Here is a 20,851-nt window from a genome sequence, read left to right as displayed (position 1 = left end):
CGTCTTAGCTTATCAATATGGCCGCATTCGCGTTCAGCCTAAATGAAAGGAATCGCAAGGCGCGGTTCGCAGAGATGTTGCTTTGGCCATCGCCATAACGCATCTGTCAAACAAAAAGATGATTTGCAGGGACTCCTCTTCTCTTCCAAACCGATAATTAAGAGATTAAAGGAGTGAGACTCCTGCAGGTCAATGCTAATAGGACACTGGACAAGATTCAAATGACAGCGCACGACGCGAATGCAAGATTGATCAGGTTTGGAAGATCATTTTAAACTGAAAACGAGCAGTGTCGTAATTGTTTAAACATTTTTTAAATTGCACATAGTAGATCATGGTGTATGGACTATACACACACAAACTACTTCACACTAAAAAGAGAGACGACCATCGTTTTGGAAAGGAGAAAGATGAAATTTTATTTCATTCCACATCGGTTCTTCCCAAAGTCTGGGCATCGCGATTTCACATTCTATTAATTACAACAAAATTGTTCTTTACAATATAAACAATAGTAATAATAGTGAACCATATAAATTTAAATATTCTCTAATATAGAAACGTAAGCTTTCATCATTATTCAATCAATTTGGAACCAAATCCGTTAATTTAGGCTCCACCTTGTGAAACCTTCTGCAGGTTACATCATCTTGAGCAAGCATGCACTCTTTTCTCAATTATTTTGTCTAAAATATATAAATTGTTATCCAATATCAACATTCCTTTATCGAAAATGATTATTTTTTTTTAAATTTGATTATTCACACTTTACCAATCAAGATCAAGAGGAAAATGGCTGCGGTTGAAACTTTGAGCAACAATGCTGCCAAGAACAATGGCGCGCATTTCGTCCTTCTACTTCGCAGCAGTGTTACAGAAATAACTTAATGAGCAGTTTGTCATCGCAAGTAAAATCTTACATAGACTTTGACTGACGAATCACCTGGTTACTCGACACGCGAAATCATTTCAATATACTGCGCTTCTTTGCTTGCTACTGATTTGCTACTTGGACTTAACACTCGCAAAAAGTTAGTTCCCAGCACTATTATCAATCATCTCAAACCGGAATTTCGTTTTCCAGCAAATGAGAGTAAATCCCGAATAACACTACTGCGTAATTTCATGCTACATGAACTTACGATTCTATACTGAGTACAGAATCGTAAGTGCCCTGTATTTTTCATGCTCAGAATCTATCAGCTTAGAAACTCTCGTACTCCGAGACTGTCAGATTAAAAACCATAGCTGGTTATACATCAAAATAATTATAGAAGACTGCTTATAGTAACATCAAAACTAGTTTGATATCAGAGACAAGGGTAATCAGAGTACTCCATGTGAGGCTAAATTACATGTCGTACGCAGATCGAAGACTCACTGACTTAATAACACACTTACTGCTAATTTGAACAGCAAAATTTACCTTTCTGCTTAAGTTTATCTTCAGGTAAGAAAAAAGGATCTGTAATTTATCTTCACATTTCCACTACATACAGGGCTTCAAGGCACACCGTGACAAAAGATCACTGCTGTCCGTAGACCGATGGCATTTCTTTTATCCGCGAACACTCACGGGGAACGTGACCGAGTAGATACAACTAGTTTAGAATATTAGTCCAGCTATTTCACTTGATGACATGGCAGATTGTCTCAATGCATCTTCACCTTCCTCTCCTGGGCGAAAGAAAAAAAAAAGAGAGAAGTAAACAGTTAGACAAGATGTTACTTTAGACAAGATAAGGACGAACAATTTTAAAACCTGGCCTTCGTGTTCTGGACATGTTAAATTCGCCCATTTATTGGTGTACCCAAAGCCATACTTTTAATTTGAGCGAGGAAGCGCGCGAGAGGAGCGCGTGAGAGGAGCACGTGGGAGGAGCGCGCGAGAACGACTGCGAAGCGCGAAGCGCGACGCCGACCACAAAGCTGACTGTCAATCATGGTATGGGACGATAAAGCACTAGCCAGCTATAAACCGCGCTTTTGACCGAATGTACGAGGTGGTCGGTAAAGGCGATCATGCCAAGACGAGAGACAGCAAAGTTGGCCTTTCTGAACCACTTCATCTATTTCTGTTTGTAAAAAAGATGCTGGCAAAAAAGTCAAAGAACATACCCAGGAATGAAAGAGCCTTCCGTGCAGCAAATTTTACTGATTGTACATCACATCTGCTTAGATACAACAGCTGGGGTACGGCATCTCTGGCCTGTAGAGTACATAAAGCTTAAGTCAACAATGAAATTACAGTGGCGAACCACCGGCGTAATCCACAAACATGTGGTGCGTACCTGAAGCACTGTGAGAGCCACGCATGCTCCTTCCCGTAGTTTCTCCTCAGATTCTTCAAGGGCCTCAATACTCAAACTAATAGCCTGGAAAAAAAACATAATGGGAAAGTATCAGAATCCACGTTTGTTCGCTTTACATGTATGATATTTGTTTACGAACCAGTGTTTTCTAAAACAGAGAAACCTGCATTAATGGTGGTTAGAGAGGATGTTGTTGATACAACGCTTTCGTGACGGGTGTTAAAACAAAGGTGTGGACTTGACTCACCTTTCTGCGCAAGTCAGCATTCTTTTTCAAATGCGATAGATAGGACTCTGTTGAAAGCAAATATTTTGATCGTTTTCTAAAATTGGTTGAACCGACTGCATATCAGAATAACATAAATCTTTATCAATTCCTTTAAGGGAAGATAGATTCCATAATAATTTGCTTCGCTTCCAACACAAGGCTTTATAGATTGGAGCGAAGTATCGCCCAACTAATGTGTTAACGGCTCAAATAAAAGCCTCGTCACGACTTGCCCCTTGTGGTAAGCCTTACTAATGTTTACTTTCCTATTCTATATGTGAAACAAATATCCATCGCCGTCCTGCCTTAATCCCTTCACAAACTAACATCAGTATGTATATTCTCCATACTACTCTTCACCCACTTCCTTTGGTACTGACAAGGAGGTTTTGCTTGACAATCAGGAGCTGTTTTAATAAGTGACCTTAATATTTGATTTAGCAAAAATACTGTAAGGTGAAATAAGATGCTTGTCATTCTAGGGTGCTAAATAAAATTTGGGATCATAATGACTTGATAATTCAAACATCTTCAAGGTGACATCTTGGCGTACCTGCGGCCTGGGCAACAAAAGAATCATTGTCTAGCAAGAGGCAGAGCACAGGACAAAAACAGGTTTTGGACAATGGTATCTCCGTGTACTGCTTCAGCTGTAGGGAAAATTAATAAATAAACAATTAAATACAAAACTAATGACCTAATCGCCTGATAGTTCAACAAACCAAACAGGCTGTTTGTTAACGGTCTTTATATTCAAAACAGAAAAAAGAGTATCTGTTTACCTGCGCAACAACAGCATCTTTTTCAGTGGAACGCAGGCGCTTACAGATCACAACTGAAAAAAAGCATCAGAATGCACATTAGTACCATGGAGTAGAAATCTATGTGGCTCGTAATTTTAAAAAATCACGAGCGGTACTTCTACTGCATATATCGAGTGCGCACATAAAATTAACAAAGCTAATCAATCCGTAGTTTCCCCTAAGCCTACACGATTACGCATGAAAACTAACGACATGACTTTTAAATAAAAGTAAAAACAAAAGGACCACGTACGTTCATAAGCCACCTCGTCGATGTATTTGGACAAGTTGGGCCTGCAAGATATTATAAGTTACCAACGTTTAGCATGACGAAGAACACAATCATCCTTACATTCCTTGATTTGCAGTTCACAATGATTCCTATTGTTCAACCTCAATATTAACGAGCTACCAATTGCATGAGACAGAAAACTTTCGGGCGAAATATCATGGATCCAAAAACATATATCACTGAAAAAACACATTTTTGGCAACCGTGTAGAATGAATTATTTGTGGATGGGCGAGACTTGGTCTTTCGTGGTTACAAAATTTTCGGTTCAGGGTGACTATTATTTGTGAAGGGAAAAATTTCAACGATGTCCTGCTCAAACAGCACAAAATCAGAAATTTTAATACTTTCAAACATTTTGTGTGGTACACCAGTGTAAGGGAGCTACACGATGGCTGTCATCAAATATTTCGAGTGAAGGAAAACGCGATGAGTAAGAATTGCTTCCCAAAATTCGCGAGTGGCGAATTTCATTTGACTTGAGTACAATTCAGTTTGGCCATATTCTTTGTTCTGGAACTCATGCTTGCGGATAGAATAGGCAAAATCATGCTAAGTAGTGCTTACATCTGAGTACTACGATTCACTGTCAAAAGCGAACGCATTGAACTGAGAACAAACTAACCTCCACAAGTCCATGAAGTAATGCTCAAACTGAAACACGCTTACAAGCTCTTCCTCTTCGGGCTGGACATCAGTCAAATCAGGATCTTGATGGATAACACGTGCTACAATAACTGGAAAGACTGCAAGAGAATGCAGAAAAACCAACCGTCCGAATGAGCCTTAAAACCATTGCAAATTATACTGCAGTGACAACTGCAAAGTTGAGAACGCCGTACGACAAGAGTAAACAAACAAATGTTGTTGCTTCACAAAGGATGGTGAAGACATCTCTTAGGCGCGGCCGCCTTTTCCTTCATTAGGCTTCTTCTTTCACAGCGTGCGCGTTGGTGTCACCTTCGTGACTTTCGAAACTTTCCTCCGACTGGAGGATGTCACGGTAGTCTCTTCGCAGCCGATGTTCAAATTCGTAATACTATGCAATATGCTCTTTTCCCCAATAGGATTCTCACGGTTGACACCACATAACCGCTTCCTGTCCTCATAGCAGCCAATCACAGAATAGCTCATATTTTTCTGGCTAATTGGTGCAATTTCTACTCGTCCAAAAACAACTCCTGTTTTATCGGTGATGTTTAAAAGCTGAATAGCCTGACACGACTTGGGGAGGGTCTAAAACGCATTGCGAGTTGCATGACGAGATTAACCAACGACTACGACGAAGATTAGTGATGCATGAGCTAGGAACTTAAGATCTACAAATGGAGCAGTTGAACCACATTTTCTAGTTTTACTAGTGTACTAACCTATCTCTACCACTCTGTTGTAACTCTGTGTTATTTGTTTTTTGTAGGTGTCTTCAAACCCGCTCACAAGCTGGCCAGCCGTAGTAAACAATAGCTTCAAAAAGATAAAATCAGCAATCAAATGAGTGTCGTTAAAGAATCACACGTTGATAGTCTGCTTCTTGTAACAAAAAACTTCTATTAGTCAATGGAAAGGCTGACGGGCAGACGCTTCCATGAAGTAAAAAAGCGAAAAAGACCTCCAGTAACACAGCAACACTTGTGGCTCGGTAATTACAAGTAACAAATAATAAGGAACTTACTGAGCCTTTGCAGGTTTTCTCCCAAAGAGAGGACAACGCAGGGTTTGTTGCCAAACGAGGGTTAACTGTCAGAGAAAACATCACTATAAGGACAATTTCAAAGGATAACATGTGCATACAACACTCATTCGCCTGGCTTCCGGAGCTAAATTGGCTTTCTGTAGCATAAAGGGACTAAGAGTATCCCTTCTCCACAGGGGTAGCACACTAACATCAGTATGCATATTCTCCACACTGTTCTTTGTACATTCCCTGAGGTACTGACAAGGAGAATTTGATGAACAATCATGAGCTTCTTTAGTTGGCGATCATTTCCTTTATTCTCATGACCTTAATGTTTTATTCAGTGGTGACACTTGGAGGAGAACTTCGATGCTGGTCACTTTTAGGGTTAAAACAGTTCATTACTGCCCATTCATACTCCTGGATGAAAAGAAGCACTGTGGAAATTACACGTCGTGCCCAACGACACTTCACACGAGGTCCGGCTTTCAACCTTGAATGAACGCGCCATTGTGCAGGTGAAGTGTTTTTGGGTCATGGACTTACTCTCTAGGAGCCTCTACACACCAGGGAGTATAACTGGGTACGAGCAGATCCACAGCGAGACCTAACAAAATGTTGAGGTAGCCTGCGATCGACTCAGTAGCGCCCATCACCCAATGGGAGTGATGGACGCGCCCGTGACTTGAATTTAAACGCTTTTATATAATTCACTCACTTGCTGACAGCGTCATCTCACTGACTGGGTCGGGTGATAAAATGAACGTGATGAGTCTGTTAAGAACTTCCTTCTGTTGTCGAAATTTAGAGAGAGCTTGCATTTCCTAGAACGAGATAAAACAACACTTCGGTGACTAAAAACAACCACACAAACAATAAAAAAATACTTTTAAAAACCATGATACCAACCTTGTACTTCATAGGCCCAAAAGATCCAAGATGCTGGGGAAAAAAACATTTTATATACGTTAGCAAGAAGCAGAAACGATAAAATAGTTTCAAACCAAAGATTAACAGTTTAAATAACCAGCATATGAATTTTAGCCAATCATAATCAAGATACTGAATTTTCAGCCGATGAAATTCATATATAAACCACACGCACGTACGCACGTATGCACACATGCGTTCAACTACCGACCAAAATTTACTTTCAAACATAGTTTTCATTTAATTGAACCCGGCATTTCCTTTGGGGTTCAATTATTTTGCCTAAAAATTAGTTTGAACTCCTTTAACATCCGTGAGAAAGGAAAGAGTGCGAAGTTTTAGTCTTATCAGCTTTATAAGGGTAAGTCATTGTGGACTTTCAATTTAAAACAACTCTTTGTCTTACCACAGAGACTTCTTCACAAAATTGCAAGTGACAAAGGACGACCTAGGGAGCAAAGGCAAATATATGAATGAGTAAACGAATTAAAAATAGAGAGAAAATAGGGAGCAAGTATAGAGACTATAAACCTCGAGATGTGACCCTTTAACCGTGAGTGGAACAACTACTTGAACTGTTACCTTGTCCAAAAGTTTGCTACCAACTGTAGCTTCGTGGCCGTACGAGGACGACAGATTAGGACTTGTGGCCCGTGATGACCGAGTCTTGAGGCTACTGTGTTGAGGACTCCCCTCATTCAGTTCCGTTGCTACTTCAATCCGTTTCCTAGGAGAACTGGTGTTAGGTGGAACGCAACCTAACTCAGCCTTGTCCAAACACTCCGATTTCTCCAATGCCGAAGATGATGACGAAAAGATCTCAGAAATACAACTTGGAGAGTCATTAAAAGAGTTTCTATCAGAGTTTTCTTCAGCATCAAGGTGCTCACTTTGTAATCCACTGTCTTCGATTCCATTTACTCCGTTATCATCATTTGTATCCCCGTAATTTCCAGCGATCTTTTCGGACATCATAAAGTCCACAATGTAACCAGCATCAGACGAACCCTCGCCCACAAAGTCTTTGTTATAGTCATCAGTACTATTATAACCAGTATCTTGATATCCGCTTCCCCCACTACCAGTACTGCGGGGAGTGCTTTCTGTCTCGTCCACCGCATCCTGTTCTAAGAAGTCAAAGCTCTCTAGTGCACTTTCCACAGAAAGAGACATGGACGATCTTAATAAGGAACATTTCTGGAAATAAAAGAAACAAAAACGCTTCTCAGTTACGAATGCTTCAGGTATAAGCCCACGTATTCAGTTTGGGGGCTTCTAAGGTTTACATATCTTTCTTCATAGATCTCCTGTAGTGTTACGAAGCTTTTTTCACCTTCAATAACGAAATGCTCTGTCGACAAAGGTTCAAGTTATTCATTGAAAACCCGTGAAATCAGCGCAATAAAACATCACATTCACTAAATGCAGGGGTTTCATACCTTGACAAGTTCTTCTAGTTTTTCTAGAAGCGTGATCACGTCATCAAGCTCGGGAAATTGATCTATGAAAGGAAAAAAGGTAGTATAAATAAACTTCTAACAACAAAGGTTGAAAAAAGATGTGTTTACGTTCCCCTTCATCCACCATTTCACGTTCAAGACTAAGTTCTTCGCGCACGCGTTCCGACCGTGGCGACGGCATCCAAGTAAAATCTTGAATACCTACATTGTATCATAAATCGTAGGATCATGGACACTTCTCATTCCTTGACAATTCCACTAAATAAAGTGCCGCCAGACTATACCCAGTCCACATTAAGGTTACCGTGTCAGGTGTTTACCTCCATTGAAAGGGAACCCTTGGAACGACACGTACTTAGGGCTTTTCAACAAAAGTAGCAGTTACAAAGTATACTATCCTTGTACTTCTTGAGCGAAGTCTTCGATGATTAGAGGTGTCCCAAGAAAGAGGAAATAACAGAAACTAATTTTCTACTAAAAAGACGTCGCTTAGAGCGCTTTTCGATTGATTGTCGTAAAACCGAACAATCACAACAGCCAATCACATCAAGGTAAACTTCACCAGGAGTTAATAAGAACTCGAAGCAAATACAGGCAATCTACCCAAAGCGCGGGAAAACGCGGGTGACCAAGTCGTCGTGATTGGTTTGAATCCCGCATCTGAATGGTTGAGAGAGTGGCGCGCGTTTTCTGGACCAATCACAGAGCAAAGTAAAACAAATGCATTCCCGGATTCCTCACGCTACTCAACTAGAAATTTCTCTGTTGAACAAACCTTTGTTAGTCTGTAATGTGGGAATAAGATGCTGCAAGGCGCTATCCAAGGATGTGGCATGACGGAATTCTTGAGGTTCTTCTGGAGCAATTCCATTCAAGTCGTCTTCGGGTAGACCTGCAGCAACCAACTCTGATGAATCTGTCACTTCTTCAACAACTACCTCCTGTGGTCAAAAATCAGACTGAAATTACATTTACTCAATAAACAGACGGACTCCTTCCTCTGCCTCTAACTCATCTTCAGTCATTTTTTTTTCTTCATTAGGACGAACACTCTCCTTTCTAAGAAGTTCTTAAACGAACTACGAAGGCATAACTGTTTGTTTTAACAACCACAAAACCTACCTCATCTACAGATAAAGGCTTGTCCTCATTTCTCTCAACACTGTATTCCACTTCAGTAAGGCTGTTAACGAACAGAAAAAAAAAAACACACTTTGTGACTATGATTTGCATACATTTATATCTTTGCGTGATGTGACATTCTCTTGAAACTGCATAAATAAATCCATTTAAACAAATCAATCAGTCTCCAAGTACGTCTCATGAGTCACTGGAAAAAGAAAAAAAACAGACAAAAAAAAAATTGACACTGGGCCTTACTACAGTTGTTGATGTTCTGGAAATTTTTTGGATTGAATCCTTTTTTTTAATTACCCCACCCCTCCCCTTTCCTTCCTTCTGACCGTCCCTACCTCCCTGGTGCAAATTACTTTCTCTCCCCAGCCTTCTTCTGCTGCAAAAATCAAAGATGACGGCTATAATTTCACCATGAAAACACTGAGCACTCGCGTGCCAAAATCAAGCCTGCTCTGAAGGCTTGATGGAAAGTTCTACACAAACCAATCAAATAAATTTACCTCTTTTGTTTGGTAGGGCTGCGAGGTAAATCTGATGAAGGTATTGTACACTCGGAAGGCTGAATAAAGATAACTTCTGACAACAGACTCTGTCGCTTAGAACGTAATGTATTCTCCTCTTTCCCAGAAAACGGTCTGAAATGAACATCCAAAAAAATATTGACACTGAAATACAGATCAATGGAAGGCCAAGCCCCAGGTGTCCAAAGGGCAGGTAATGCTATCCAGCAGATAAAAGTTAGCAAAATGAAATGCACTATCCACCGCATTGGGATTTATTCCGTTGATTCCGTTATTCACCCTTCACACAACCAGGACCAGTAGGGTATCTAAGTGATGTACATCAAAAGGTTTAAATAAACAGTGACATTAAAGATTGGCTCCTAATAATTTCCATACCTCCATTCCACTGTCATTTTAAGTTTCATTGAACCTGTGCTGTTCAGAGGTACAGACATGATCTAAAATAAAAAGCAGATCATAAGATTTCATTTTTTTTTTCTCTACTCACAACCTGACTAATCCAGATAAGAGAATGAACATATCAAATGAATATAGGTGAATAGCATTTGCTAATCACTTCTGAAGTAACCAATCAGCACACACGAAAAAGTGCTTTTCACCTGAGTGACATATACTTAAACAACATACAGTGGTTGGCTCTTTAATTTTTGTCTCCTTACGTTTCTTAACTTTCTCCATAACTTCAATGTTTTAAGCACTCTTTCCAAAACCTTGGTTATATGCACTGTTTCTACATTTGCAATACATCTTTCAGCCTTATTATGCAGTGGCAAAACTATTCATAACAAAAGAAAAAAATTACAAAGGGATATGTGGTGGTTGTTCCATACCTGTGGTCTGGCTTTTATGTAATTTCTTGATCTCAAATGAATATTTCCAATTTGAACATTTGCTTGGATTTTTTTCATTTCAATGACCTGTCAAAAATTATGAAAAAGAGTAAGCTAAGTTTGATCCATGTTAACCACAATTGCAATAATCTTGAATTCCCTTACCCTGACAGAAAATTCATCTGTAATTGATGGTCTCAATGTGAACTGTAGCAACAAAAAAATAGAGCAATATTAGATGACAAACTTGTAGTTGATATGCTTAGAAACGAAAACACACAATTGAATTATTGTGCATGTACTTCCTTGTTAGGTAAATGTAGGTTGAGTCTGTACTCAATTCAAGTGGCCCAACCAGCCACAACCTCTGCTGGTTTCCTTCTTATGAAAGGACTAGGAGTAAAACTACCCCCCCCTGGATTGGATGTCAGTCCATCACAAGGTTTTAACCCCCAGCATTTTATCTGAGGCTTCCCTGATGATTTACCAATACCCATTTATACTCCTGCCCAAGAACACAACACAATGATCCAGCCAGGTCTGAAACCCAGACCTCTCAACCCAGAGAACAGTTCACTATCCCTTGTGCCACCCCACCCCTGTGGATAATGCAGATGATGGTTTAAACCAGAAGCACAGTTAATTGAGAAGTTCAAAATCATTCTCGCTAAGGTTAAGGTTAAGTTCAGAGAATGATTTGTTTTAGGAAAAAGCTGATCTGTTTTATTAATAACCTAAGGAGAAGCAATCATCAGAGTTATAAACTACTTTTCTTGTGAAATGAGGTTAGTTAATACACACCAAAAGTGACCCTCTGACAAAGAAGTGTTTTGAAAAAATTAATCTATAGCTACTCTAGACTATTATTCTATGAGTAAAATAATAATATTATTGATTTAAGACCTTTATTACAGTACAATGTAATTCCTCAGTTTGAGTAATTTAAAAGCCATGATATCTCCCACAATGATAACAAATAATCATCCTTGAAGTAAAAAACAAATTTTTTGACAATGCCTATTTGTAACAGGTTTTGAAATATTACTTTACACATTTTTATTAAAACAATACACCCACTCATACACTGTGTACGTCGTTTTAGAATATGCGATCATACCAGGCAACTCAATCACATCCAAAACATGTTCAGATTATGGCTAAATATAACATATTTCACTCCTAGATTCCAAAATACAAAAGCTTAGTACCTCATTATCTATCCATTTTTGACTTTCCCTTTCTACTTTACACCTTGATTTCCATTTAAAATTACTTCCATGTCTAATATGTATCTATAAAATAAAAAAAATTATTTATTCATATCAGCTTCAACCTTTTTATACCCAGGAGTAACTATAAAAATCATCCTCATAATATAAGTAAATTTTCAAACAGCATGGTTAGGTAAAGTAGGAAAAAAAATTGACTGCAGTTTTATTTCACACCAAATTCTCAGAGATAAATTATAACAGATGTATGGCAAACCATGAACAGAATCAATAACTAAAGTAGAACCCTGCTGACTCAAACTCCAAAGGGAAACAAAAAAGTGGTTAAAACTAGTGAGGGTTTGAGTTAGCAGATAGTAAATGACTGAAAAAATGGCATCAAGGGAAATCAGATCAAGTCAACTGAGATTGAGTTAGTAGGGCTCTACTGTATCACTTGATACTGAAATTATTAAATGGTACGTTTATCTTTGTTAAATTCATTAGAGGGCAAAGTTAATGTTTTGGTACATACATCATATACATCACCACTGCATAGTCTTCCAAATGCTTGGAGAGCTAGAAGAAAAAAAGGAAAAAATCTTAATTATCTCATTTTCAGAGGCTAAAGATGAGTTAGTCAATTCATAAACTGGTCATTGTGAGTTCTGCTCAGACAAGATGTGACAACATCAATGGTCAAAATGGTCATGATAGTCATGAAAATGTATTTTTAGTTTTTAAGTTATTAAATAATAGATCTTCTAAAGGTCATCACTGACTCACCATTCAACTGAAATCTGAAAACACCAAGTTTAGTTTCAAGTTCCTCTTCAATAGCACACATTTTCTGTAACAGAAAAACAATTAATAAACATGCAACACACACTAACAAAGTTCAGCAAATTATCAATTCACACTAATTCATTTTCAATATGTACTATATGCAACTAACCAGTAAACATTAGTATAAAATGAAACACTAAGCTAACAGAACTTGACTTGACTCTATTTATCCACAAGGTCCAGTTTTGAGACCTTATAAACAGAATGTTACACATCAGTGATAAATTTGTTTATCTAATGTACCTCTGTGCAAGCATTTATGCTGCCTCTGCACTTATCCTGACCTCCTTTGGATCCCCGAGATGTCAAGGCATGCAGTAAGTTACGTGAACCTGAAAACAAATTCAACAAGGACTTGAAAAATTGTTTTCAAACTCATTAATTATTGATAATGTGGTGACATCCAACCTAGAGACACTTTATATCAAAAAGGTTACCTTCTCTCATCTTCTCTTCATAGAGGTAGAGTTGAAAAATCTCATCAATCTAAAGATTAACATAACAATTAATTAATAAAAAACATTCAAATTTCCAGTTTTAGTAAACAATGCCTGAAGTTCACATGTATAAAGCAAAATTGCTACAAAAGCAGAGTGCACACGATGGAAAATAACAAACAAACAAACATTTAAAAGTTGGATATAGCTTTTCATCAAATTCAGTTTATAAAAGCTAGGAGATAAACCTTCACATGAAATGGGATATCAAAACCTGCATTGAAGTGTAATAGTATATAAAAAATTGAGGTTGAATTGATCTTCAAGTTCATACCAAATATATTACCACATTAACAATAAAAATAAATAAATTAAAAAAACTGTTATAATTCTAACCTTGAATTATTTCAAACCACCATATATATTACATGGCCAAACTAAAAATAAAAGCATTCCAAAACAAAACAAAACAAAACAAAAACCCAAACAAATTCACAAGAACAGGCCATATTAAAAAAAAAAAATACTTCATGGCTGGTACGACACAGAATTTCCTCTCAGCCAACAGACCCATCAGATACTTTTGATGAGAGGAAAGTCTCATTGACCAATTCAAGATGTCAGCAGTCTGGCCCTCTATCACAGAAGGATTCCCAACCACACATTCAAATTACCCTCAGATAATAATGATCCAAATCCCTTGCAAACACCTACCTGCTGTATCCTTGACTCTATCAACCTATCATATAAGGGAAAATTGTCCACATTTAATTCTCAAAATCTCAAAATTGTTAAAAAATTTACCCCTTATAATGATAGCAGAGTTCAAAACTTAATTTTTACAATAATGAATTGTGACCAGTGTTTAAAGAATCCCATCTTAGTAAGTAAATTATCATTAATAATAATAACTCCCTTTCAAAAACAGAAATTTTATAATATTTCCTTTTTCTTTGTTTCCCTTTATTTTCCTACCAATTATCCAACAATTTAACAAAATATTTACCTCAAAGTATAAAATAATCACTGATGCAAGCATTTTATAAGTTATGATTGCCAATTTATTTGGCCTTCCCTAAAATTCTAGTACAGTGGTGCTTTCTAATTTCCAGCATAATGGCTTTTTCTAACTTCTCAATGCCAAAAAATTAAATAAATGTACTCACTTTATTCTTTGCTCAACAATCCTTTTCCTCTGAAAAAAAAAATGCATTTTACTAGTGTCACTGCAGTATCATATAAAATAATTTCAGTTGAAATAAAGTATCCTTCAAAATTACACATTTTACCATCAAGTCAATTCGATATCATTTGCCACAGATGAAGTAACAATATAATTATCTTAAACATCAGTGCTAACAGTCAGATGACATACCTTAGGTTCCACGCTGTTCAGAGCATCCTTCAGGTGTCGTGCATATTCGCTGAAAGTCAAAATAAATATAATCATAAATCAAACAAAATGTATATAAAAAAAACTTTCATCATAACAACTTACTCTGGTTCAACCAGAATGTATATGGGTGAAACTAACTTTCAACATTTTTGGGTTTTTAAAAAACATGCAAAAAGCTGAAGTTGAAACACACAGTGCTATTTGCTTATCTTGTCCATGACAATTATTTCAAATGAGTCAAAGTCAGCATCACAATCATAACAACAGAGGAACTAATAAACAGATGAACATCAGATTTTTCTGACTGATTTCATTAAGCTTAGGTCTGAACAACTTTCAAGCTCATCTTCTTTTTAACTCTGCCTACAACTTCAGTTTTAGATTTTAAGCAAGGGGAAAGCTATCTCATGATTTTAACCTTTTAACACTGATAATGTCACTATTGACAACAAGCCTTCTTTAAAATTGTTTGAAAGGTAGGAAACATGTTGAAAAATACCCCTATGATCTTGCCTGACATTACAACTGTACAGGTTTGACCTATTTTTTAGATTAGTTTTTCAATGTAGAAATAGTAGACAGTCCACCCATCTTAAAAGTTTAACCTAAACTTCATAAGTTACATCACATGCAGCACAAAATCATTGAGTGCTGATTGGCTGAGACAGTGGGCATTTTTCCTTAATAATGCATGAGGCACTTTTGTTAATCAAGAGGACCGGTCATTGATTACTTGATGCTTATTGAGCCTATTTACTGTTTGCAGCTATGATTTATTGATTGCAATTTAACTGAATGAAGCCATGTAACATTGTTAACTCTATTTTAAGAATAAAATGTTCATCGACTCTATTTGTTTTGACATATATGGCCGCACTGAAAGGGCATCATTGCTGGGACATTGTGTGCAAATGAAATTGCTTCAAAATTTTTGCCCTTTATGTGATAAACAAGTAATTGCAAGTACCCTCTGGCAATTAGGGATTAATTTCACTTGTATTTTCAAAGTTTTCCCAAAATTACCCAGTTCACTTTTGCCCTCTGGCCTATGCGATTACATATACTAATGCAGAGCCCTTTACAATAAACAAAGGGTTCCTACATAAGCCAAGGACAACTGGAATTTTTTACCACTAAAAAACCTATCACTACCAAATCCAAACTCTCCCTTAAGTTATCTTACCTAAGGGCTGACTGAAGTTTACTAAACACACTAGTTGTCTGGGCAATCCTTGGACACTTCAAAGCTGGCTTGGGCCCAAAAATTCCAGAAGACTTGCGGCGAATCTGAGAATGTTTCCTCTCCAACTCTGCTGGGCTTTGAAGTGGTGTAAGTGGTTTGACACAAGAGATTGCTGAAGCACTAAATGATTGAGATCTTGCAGCTGCACTTTCAAATGGATGACGATCCATTCTAAGTGACCTTGAATTTCTGTTTGGCGTGGATTTGCTACTGGCACTGTTTTCTTTTCCCTTCAAGGAAAGAATATAGTTAATAACTGCATGCAGCTACAGGGTTTTTATTCATTATTGTTTTGACTAGAAATTAGTGTCAGGTAACAGGCTTGACTGCACACATGCCTTGGAGCACACATGCCTAACTAACCATACAATTGGGTGAGTTTATTCTAAAATTAACACCAGCACCTTTGTTTGAAAGCCTGGCATATCAACTCTGCCCACACTCCTTTAAATTGTGATGATGGTGGCTTACTGCCTGACCCCTACTTACACAGAAAAAACAGCAGCTAATTAGGGAGCATACAAAAGAACCTCTTGTTGCAGCAATTAGATAATGATGAAGGCACTGGAAAAAGTTGGGTCTATGAGTCATAACTACTCAGTTACATTGATTTCATTAAATCTTTAAACCAGAGTAGCATCAAACCATATGTGATTGCCCACCTGCTTGCTTAGTGAACTTTAATATAGGCTTGAGAATATTCTCAAAATCTGAATTAAATATTGCTCAGGCAATCAAAACTGAGGCAGATCATTCTACACAGTACATAGCTGGTCAATTCTCTGTTACTCAAAAACCTTTAAACACCCAGCAGAGCTACATATGAAGGAAACCTCTTTGAAAAGATAAGGAAGGAAAGGAAACCTCTTCGAAAAGAAAATTGACTTCATGTCCCAAGTGTAAAAAATTTCAATCACGGCAATTGTTATTAACATCAACACGCATGGATGATAACAGACATATTTCTAAATTATGGACAATGCAGTGTTCCAATATTTGTCTTCAGCAATCAAAACAACATTGGAGAAGTTTAAGTACGACAAATCTGTCAACAGATACACTTTGTACCAGAGTAAATAGTAAGACAATTCTCAACCTAACTGAAAAAGGATTCACATCAACAATAACTGAACAACAGTATCTATCCAAATGTTGGAAATATTTCAAACTGAATTAGATACTGGCCACATAGGTAAAACTCTAGAAAATATCAGTTTAAGCTTACTAGAACTCGATAAATCTACAAAATGAATACACCAAAGAGCTACTTACGAAGCACATCTCTTCAATGAATAATAAAACATGAAAATCTACAAACTGATAGCCGTAAAAACAATGATTGAAGATTAAAAATTCATCTTAACACCTCTCTTCGGAAGGACTGACCACTCTCAAATGAGTATAACGTCAATTGATTCATCAAATATTGTTCAGTGATAGAGTATGGAGATCTAAATATAATACTGTACAATATTCTCAAGAATGTAAGCAAAATTATCAAATGAATCCTTAAATGTGAAGCAATATGTTGTGTGGTGGAGGTTTGAAAGTGTTGGAGTATAATTGACGCCGGGAAATTATTTGCACGACCGAATGCACTTAAAAGAATTATGATAATCATAACTTCATTCTATGACAACACCTTGAACGTACATATTTACTTGTCTCTAGTGCTTTATGAAACATCTTTCTTGTTCTGATCACACACAAACTAAAGAATGGTGATGCAAATTTTAGGCTTAATAAATGAAGGCTTCACGCTGCGAAATTACATTTCGATATAGAAGAGCGCATATTTTGGTGCATTTCATATTCCGATTAAAAACGATGATTGCAAAATAGAAAGTCTCATATTTCTGCTCCTTCATAACTGGGCAATGTCACAGCAAACATGTTTTAAGAAAGATTACACTAATAATCCCATTACCATACAACATCACAACTTTGTAAACTACTTTTGAATGTACCATAACAAAGAAAGAACCTGTCGGGAACCTTTTTCGAATTACAATACAGAATGGAAATTCAAGTTGTTCGCCTTTTACGAGAAAAAAGCTCTCATTACCGGGGAATATTTTAATTATTGTTTCATTCATCCATTATTTTTATCCCAAATAAATGACTGATTGGTGTGAAAAACGAACATCTTCGGCGTAAATTACTTCATTGCTAACCAAAAGAAACAATTAATAACGTGTTTTTACGATTTCTATCCGGTCCATTTGAAGCATTTGAAATATATCGAATTTCATTCCCCACTGTTAAAAGCGAAAACACGTACAAACATTTAAGTTTTTTCAGAGAGTAGAAAGCTAGAAATCTAAATTCTAACGAGAAAACGTTACTCACCGAGAATATAACCTTAAAATTTCAAACAAGCTCAAGAAAATTTAAACTAGCCGAGATATCATTACTGAGAGAAACTCTCTCCGTTTCACGTACGAAGTATGGCCACAAATTAACGGCTTATCTTTCTGTTCCTCTGATACAATACTCACCATTTGGCCCGCTATAAGAAGCTTCTTTCATCGGAAGAGTTTTCTATTCGTCATCAAAGCCAAACGCTAGAGTCACTCCGGATATATGACCCGCTCACCCCGCTTAATTCTTCTCTGTTTACCTTTGAGGCTTCGACCAAGATGGCGGAACGTCACGTGGTAATCTTAATTCATATAAGGAATGATGGTTAAAATATCCAATTAACATTCTTGAAAACAAAACATTTCCTTAGCAATTAAATTAACACGAATAAACATCCTGTATACCAGCCGGAAGACACGCAACGGTTACCAATAATTTCTTAAATCTCTCTGAAAAAAGCCATTTTTAACAACCCCATCGATGCTAGGGTATTAGCGAAATACCGCGCTTGAAATGAGCAAGCAATTTTGAGAAATTTGAACAATTGTGACAAAGATTAGTACCGTACACGACAAAATATGCAGGCCTCTTTTTTCTCGAAGCCCATAGTTTTCCAAATTTGTAAACCCACATCAGTTCATAACGATGAAAATATCGGCTTCCATGTGTGACGCACGAATTCCCCCATTCGTTGGAACGTGACTGAATGCTGACAGGGCTTCAAAAGCGTGTCATGTAATAAGTAAACTGTAAATGACAAATATGACAGGACGTGATCTGTCAAAATTTTGACATTTGAAGATTGTTATTGCGACAAAACGATTAAGCCGCGACTGCGGTTAGCCTAATTTTTTGTCGTCAATATCTAATTCGGTCTGTGAGCTTAATCGTTTGCAATTTAACCTCAAAGCCACAGGAAAGGCAACAAGGATCTGATTTAAACTCCAACAAAAAAGGGAAAGTAAAAAGTGGAAACGAGAAGAAATAGAAAGAAATGAAAAGGATGGAAGAGAGGAGAAAATAAAAGGAATAACGGGTAAAAAAAGAATTAAAAAAAGACAAGAAAATAGTTCGCCATCCAAGTTTTTCTCAGCATTAAAAACTAGGGAAATACAGGATTCCAATTCCCGTTTATGGGTCATCTCAATTTACCTTTTAGAAGACAAAAGGCTCTCAGGAAGCTAAAATCTTAATTTAAAGAGTCGCCTTGAAAGAATTGACAATCTCGGGTAGGTGCCATGTCATCGAGAGCCACCCGTTTTGGTCAAGACTTTCCACGATCTCGCTGGTCAATTGAAGTAACAGACACAGAGGCTCTAAGGAAGTAATTCGTTTTCAAACCCCTTTTCAAACACAACAGAGAAAAAAAAAACAACATCAACGAAACAGAGCAAAAAAAAAAAAAGGGGGGGGGGAGCAGAAATTTGTTTTTAGATATAAAGTAACAAATTCAAAAACAAGATATGGGCCGAGTGAAAACTTGTGGGCATGGGCGTGGAAAACGAAAATATTCCGGCAGAGTGACCCCGGAACATTCTGTGCGTTGCATGTTTTTTGTAGTATTTGCCATTGATTTCACGCGCTTTCATGGTCCATCAAAGATGAGCACAACAGGACTGTGCATTAAAGCTTGGCAATCATGCCATCAACGATTAACCAAAGTTGACAAAGTTGGCAAGTCGGAATGAAAGGCAAATCAGATTACTAATATTAATAAAAAGCAGAAAAGGCACATAAAATTAAGAAAACGATTCGAACTTACAGCAAATCGGGGGTTATACTATCGTTAATTGGTGAGCAACTGGGAGTTTTCAAGGCTTTATTGTACCTGCATGGTTCCCAATTCGTGGATAGCGTCCGTCGCTGAACATAGCCAACCCACTGAAAACAAGGCTCGACGCGCTGTGCAAAGCCACTTTAGGGTCCTTGCGTAGTGATTATCAGGTGGCTTAGGCATGCCAAGAGCTCTTAAGTGAGTCTGTGATATAATTTTTTTTGAAGTGAAAACAGTTATGATCTAATGACCTTGACCGTTTACGCGCACGCCTCGCTACAAGTTAGATAAGTTAGATTTAGAGATTAAATAAGTGTTAATTGAGCATTTAAAACGAGTTCATCTTAAACCAAAGTATCGAGACTAAAGCGACATGATTTGTTTCGTCGGATTCAGCCGAAGGGCGTGTGAACAAGAGATTGGGTATAACTATTGTGTTATTTGATGACAGGGCGTTCGTCTCTGTAAGTCACTTCAGTTTTATCAGTCTTGTAAACCAAGCTAAGGTTATTGCTCCAATTACATATCTAGGAAATGACAGAGCTAGGGACGCAGGTGTGCAAATCCCACCTTCTAGGAATTGTTTTTTTCGGTCAACTGTTCTATAACCCTTAGGTCAGCTTTATAATCTCCCGCAAAGCGTGGGTATTTCTCAAATTTTCTCCTTTAAAGCCAGAGACTGAAGCAAAATTTGTGATTGGGATAGTAAGCGAGTGTTTATCTTGACTCCCGGGTTTGCGCATCTTTACAAAATACACATTAATTAATAAAGCAAAGAAATTATTTCTCAAAGGAACCTGAGTTCGAGAACAGCCCAAATGTGCGCTTTTCCATATTGGCTGGATTTCCCATCGTAAATTTCGGACATGACACATGCGCCAAAAAATTGAGTAAAATCGAGTTATATACACTGAAAAGTATTATTCATTCGCTTAATAAATTCCTAAGGCAGCATTTCCTTCTAACAATCAAGTTACCTTGGTTGGGTTTCTAAGTTGACTTAATTAACCCATGGTGATCGCTCAATAACTCTTATGCACATGCGGCTTAGGTATGACTCGATCCAAGCCCCCCTCGTCTTTTTATTTCCCGCAACTATGTATCACGCAGTTAGCTAACGCACTTTGTTTTAGTAACTGAATGTCCTGTTACAGGCTATCTTAATGTTGTCATTTTCCAGAGATTTCATGTTTCAGTTTTATTCTAAATTTCTTTTTCTCCTTCGTATCTTGATTACTCTACTGTAAATTCCAACGGCTAAGTTCTAAGTGCAGGTTTTAGGCTTCTAACTTTGGCTGTCAGATGGTGAGCAAAGGGTGATGGAGCATTTGAGCGCGGAATTTGCGCACTACAAAT

General features: G+C 37.5%; 1 protein-coding gene across 3 annotated transcripts; it reads right to left on the bottom strand.

The window, feature by feature from the left end:
- Positions 1-410: 410 nt before the first annotated feature.
- On the bottom strand, positions 411-18,407 carry LOC131774448 (rho family-interacting cell polarization regulator 2). Of its 3 annotated transcripts, XM_059090463.2 has the most exons (32): positions 18,290-18,407; positions 17,859-18,022; positions 15,301-15,590; positions 14,097-14,145; positions 13,888-13,916; positions 13,436-13,460; positions 12,722-12,770; positions 12,528-12,616; positions 12,225-12,288; positions 11,974-12,017; positions 11,439-11,522; positions 10,396-10,437; positions 10,231-10,317; positions 9,776-9,837; positions 9,377-9,511; positions 8,862-8,922; positions 8,515-8,680; positions 7,719-7,780; positions 6,862-7,476; positions 6,686-6,727; positions 6,259-6,291; positions 6,068-6,173; positions 5,347-5,411; positions 5,045-5,138; positions 4,300-4,420; positions 3,637-3,677; positions 3,363-3,415; positions 3,134-3,230; positions 2,560-2,606; positions 2,292-2,375; positions 2,119-2,209; positions 411-1,677 (listed from the first exon to the last, which is right to left on the bottom strand). In XM_059090463.2, exons 2-32 carry the CDS (start codon positions 17,859-17,861, stop codon positions 1,607-1,609), a joined length of 2,901 nt encoding a protein of 966 aa, XP_058946446.2. In that variant the 5' UTR covers positions 17,862-18,022; positions 18,290-18,407; the 3' UTR covers positions 411-1,606. The 3 variants fall into 3 exon arrangements, with proteins under 3 accessions (XP_058946446.2, XP_066019164.1, XP_066019163.1); XM_066163067.1 differs by having other exon boundaries at positions 17,859-18,335; XM_066163066.1 differs by lacking the exons at positions 17,859-18,022; positions 18,290-18,407 and adding an exon at positions 16,633-16,754.
- Between the last annotated feature and the right edge of the window lie 2,444 nt (positions 18,408-20,851).

The sequence above is a fragment of the Pocillopora verrucosa genome, chromosome 3 (genome assembly GCF_036669915.1).
Source record: "Pocillopora verrucosa isolate sample1 chromosome 3, ASM3666991v2, whole genome shotgun sequence".
Classification (NCBI taxonomy): domain Eukaryota; kingdom Metazoa; phylum Cnidaria; class Anthozoa; order Scleractinia; family Pocilloporidae; genus Pocillopora; species Pocillopora verrucosa.
Note: the sequence above shows the minus strand (reverse complement) of the source record. Positions and strands in the feature narration are given on the sequence as shown.

Coding starts and splice junctions, on each gene's coding strand:
- LOC131774448 (XM_066163066.1), bottom strand. Junction 12,018..12,224: donor TTTCAGATTTCAGTTGAATG/GTGAGTCAGTGA, acceptor TTTTTCTTCTAG/CTCTCCAAGCATTTGGAAGA. Junction 2,607..3,133: donor TTTTGTTGCCCAGGCCGCAG/GTACGCCAAGAT, acceptor TGCTTTCAACAG/AGTCCTATCTATCGCATTTG.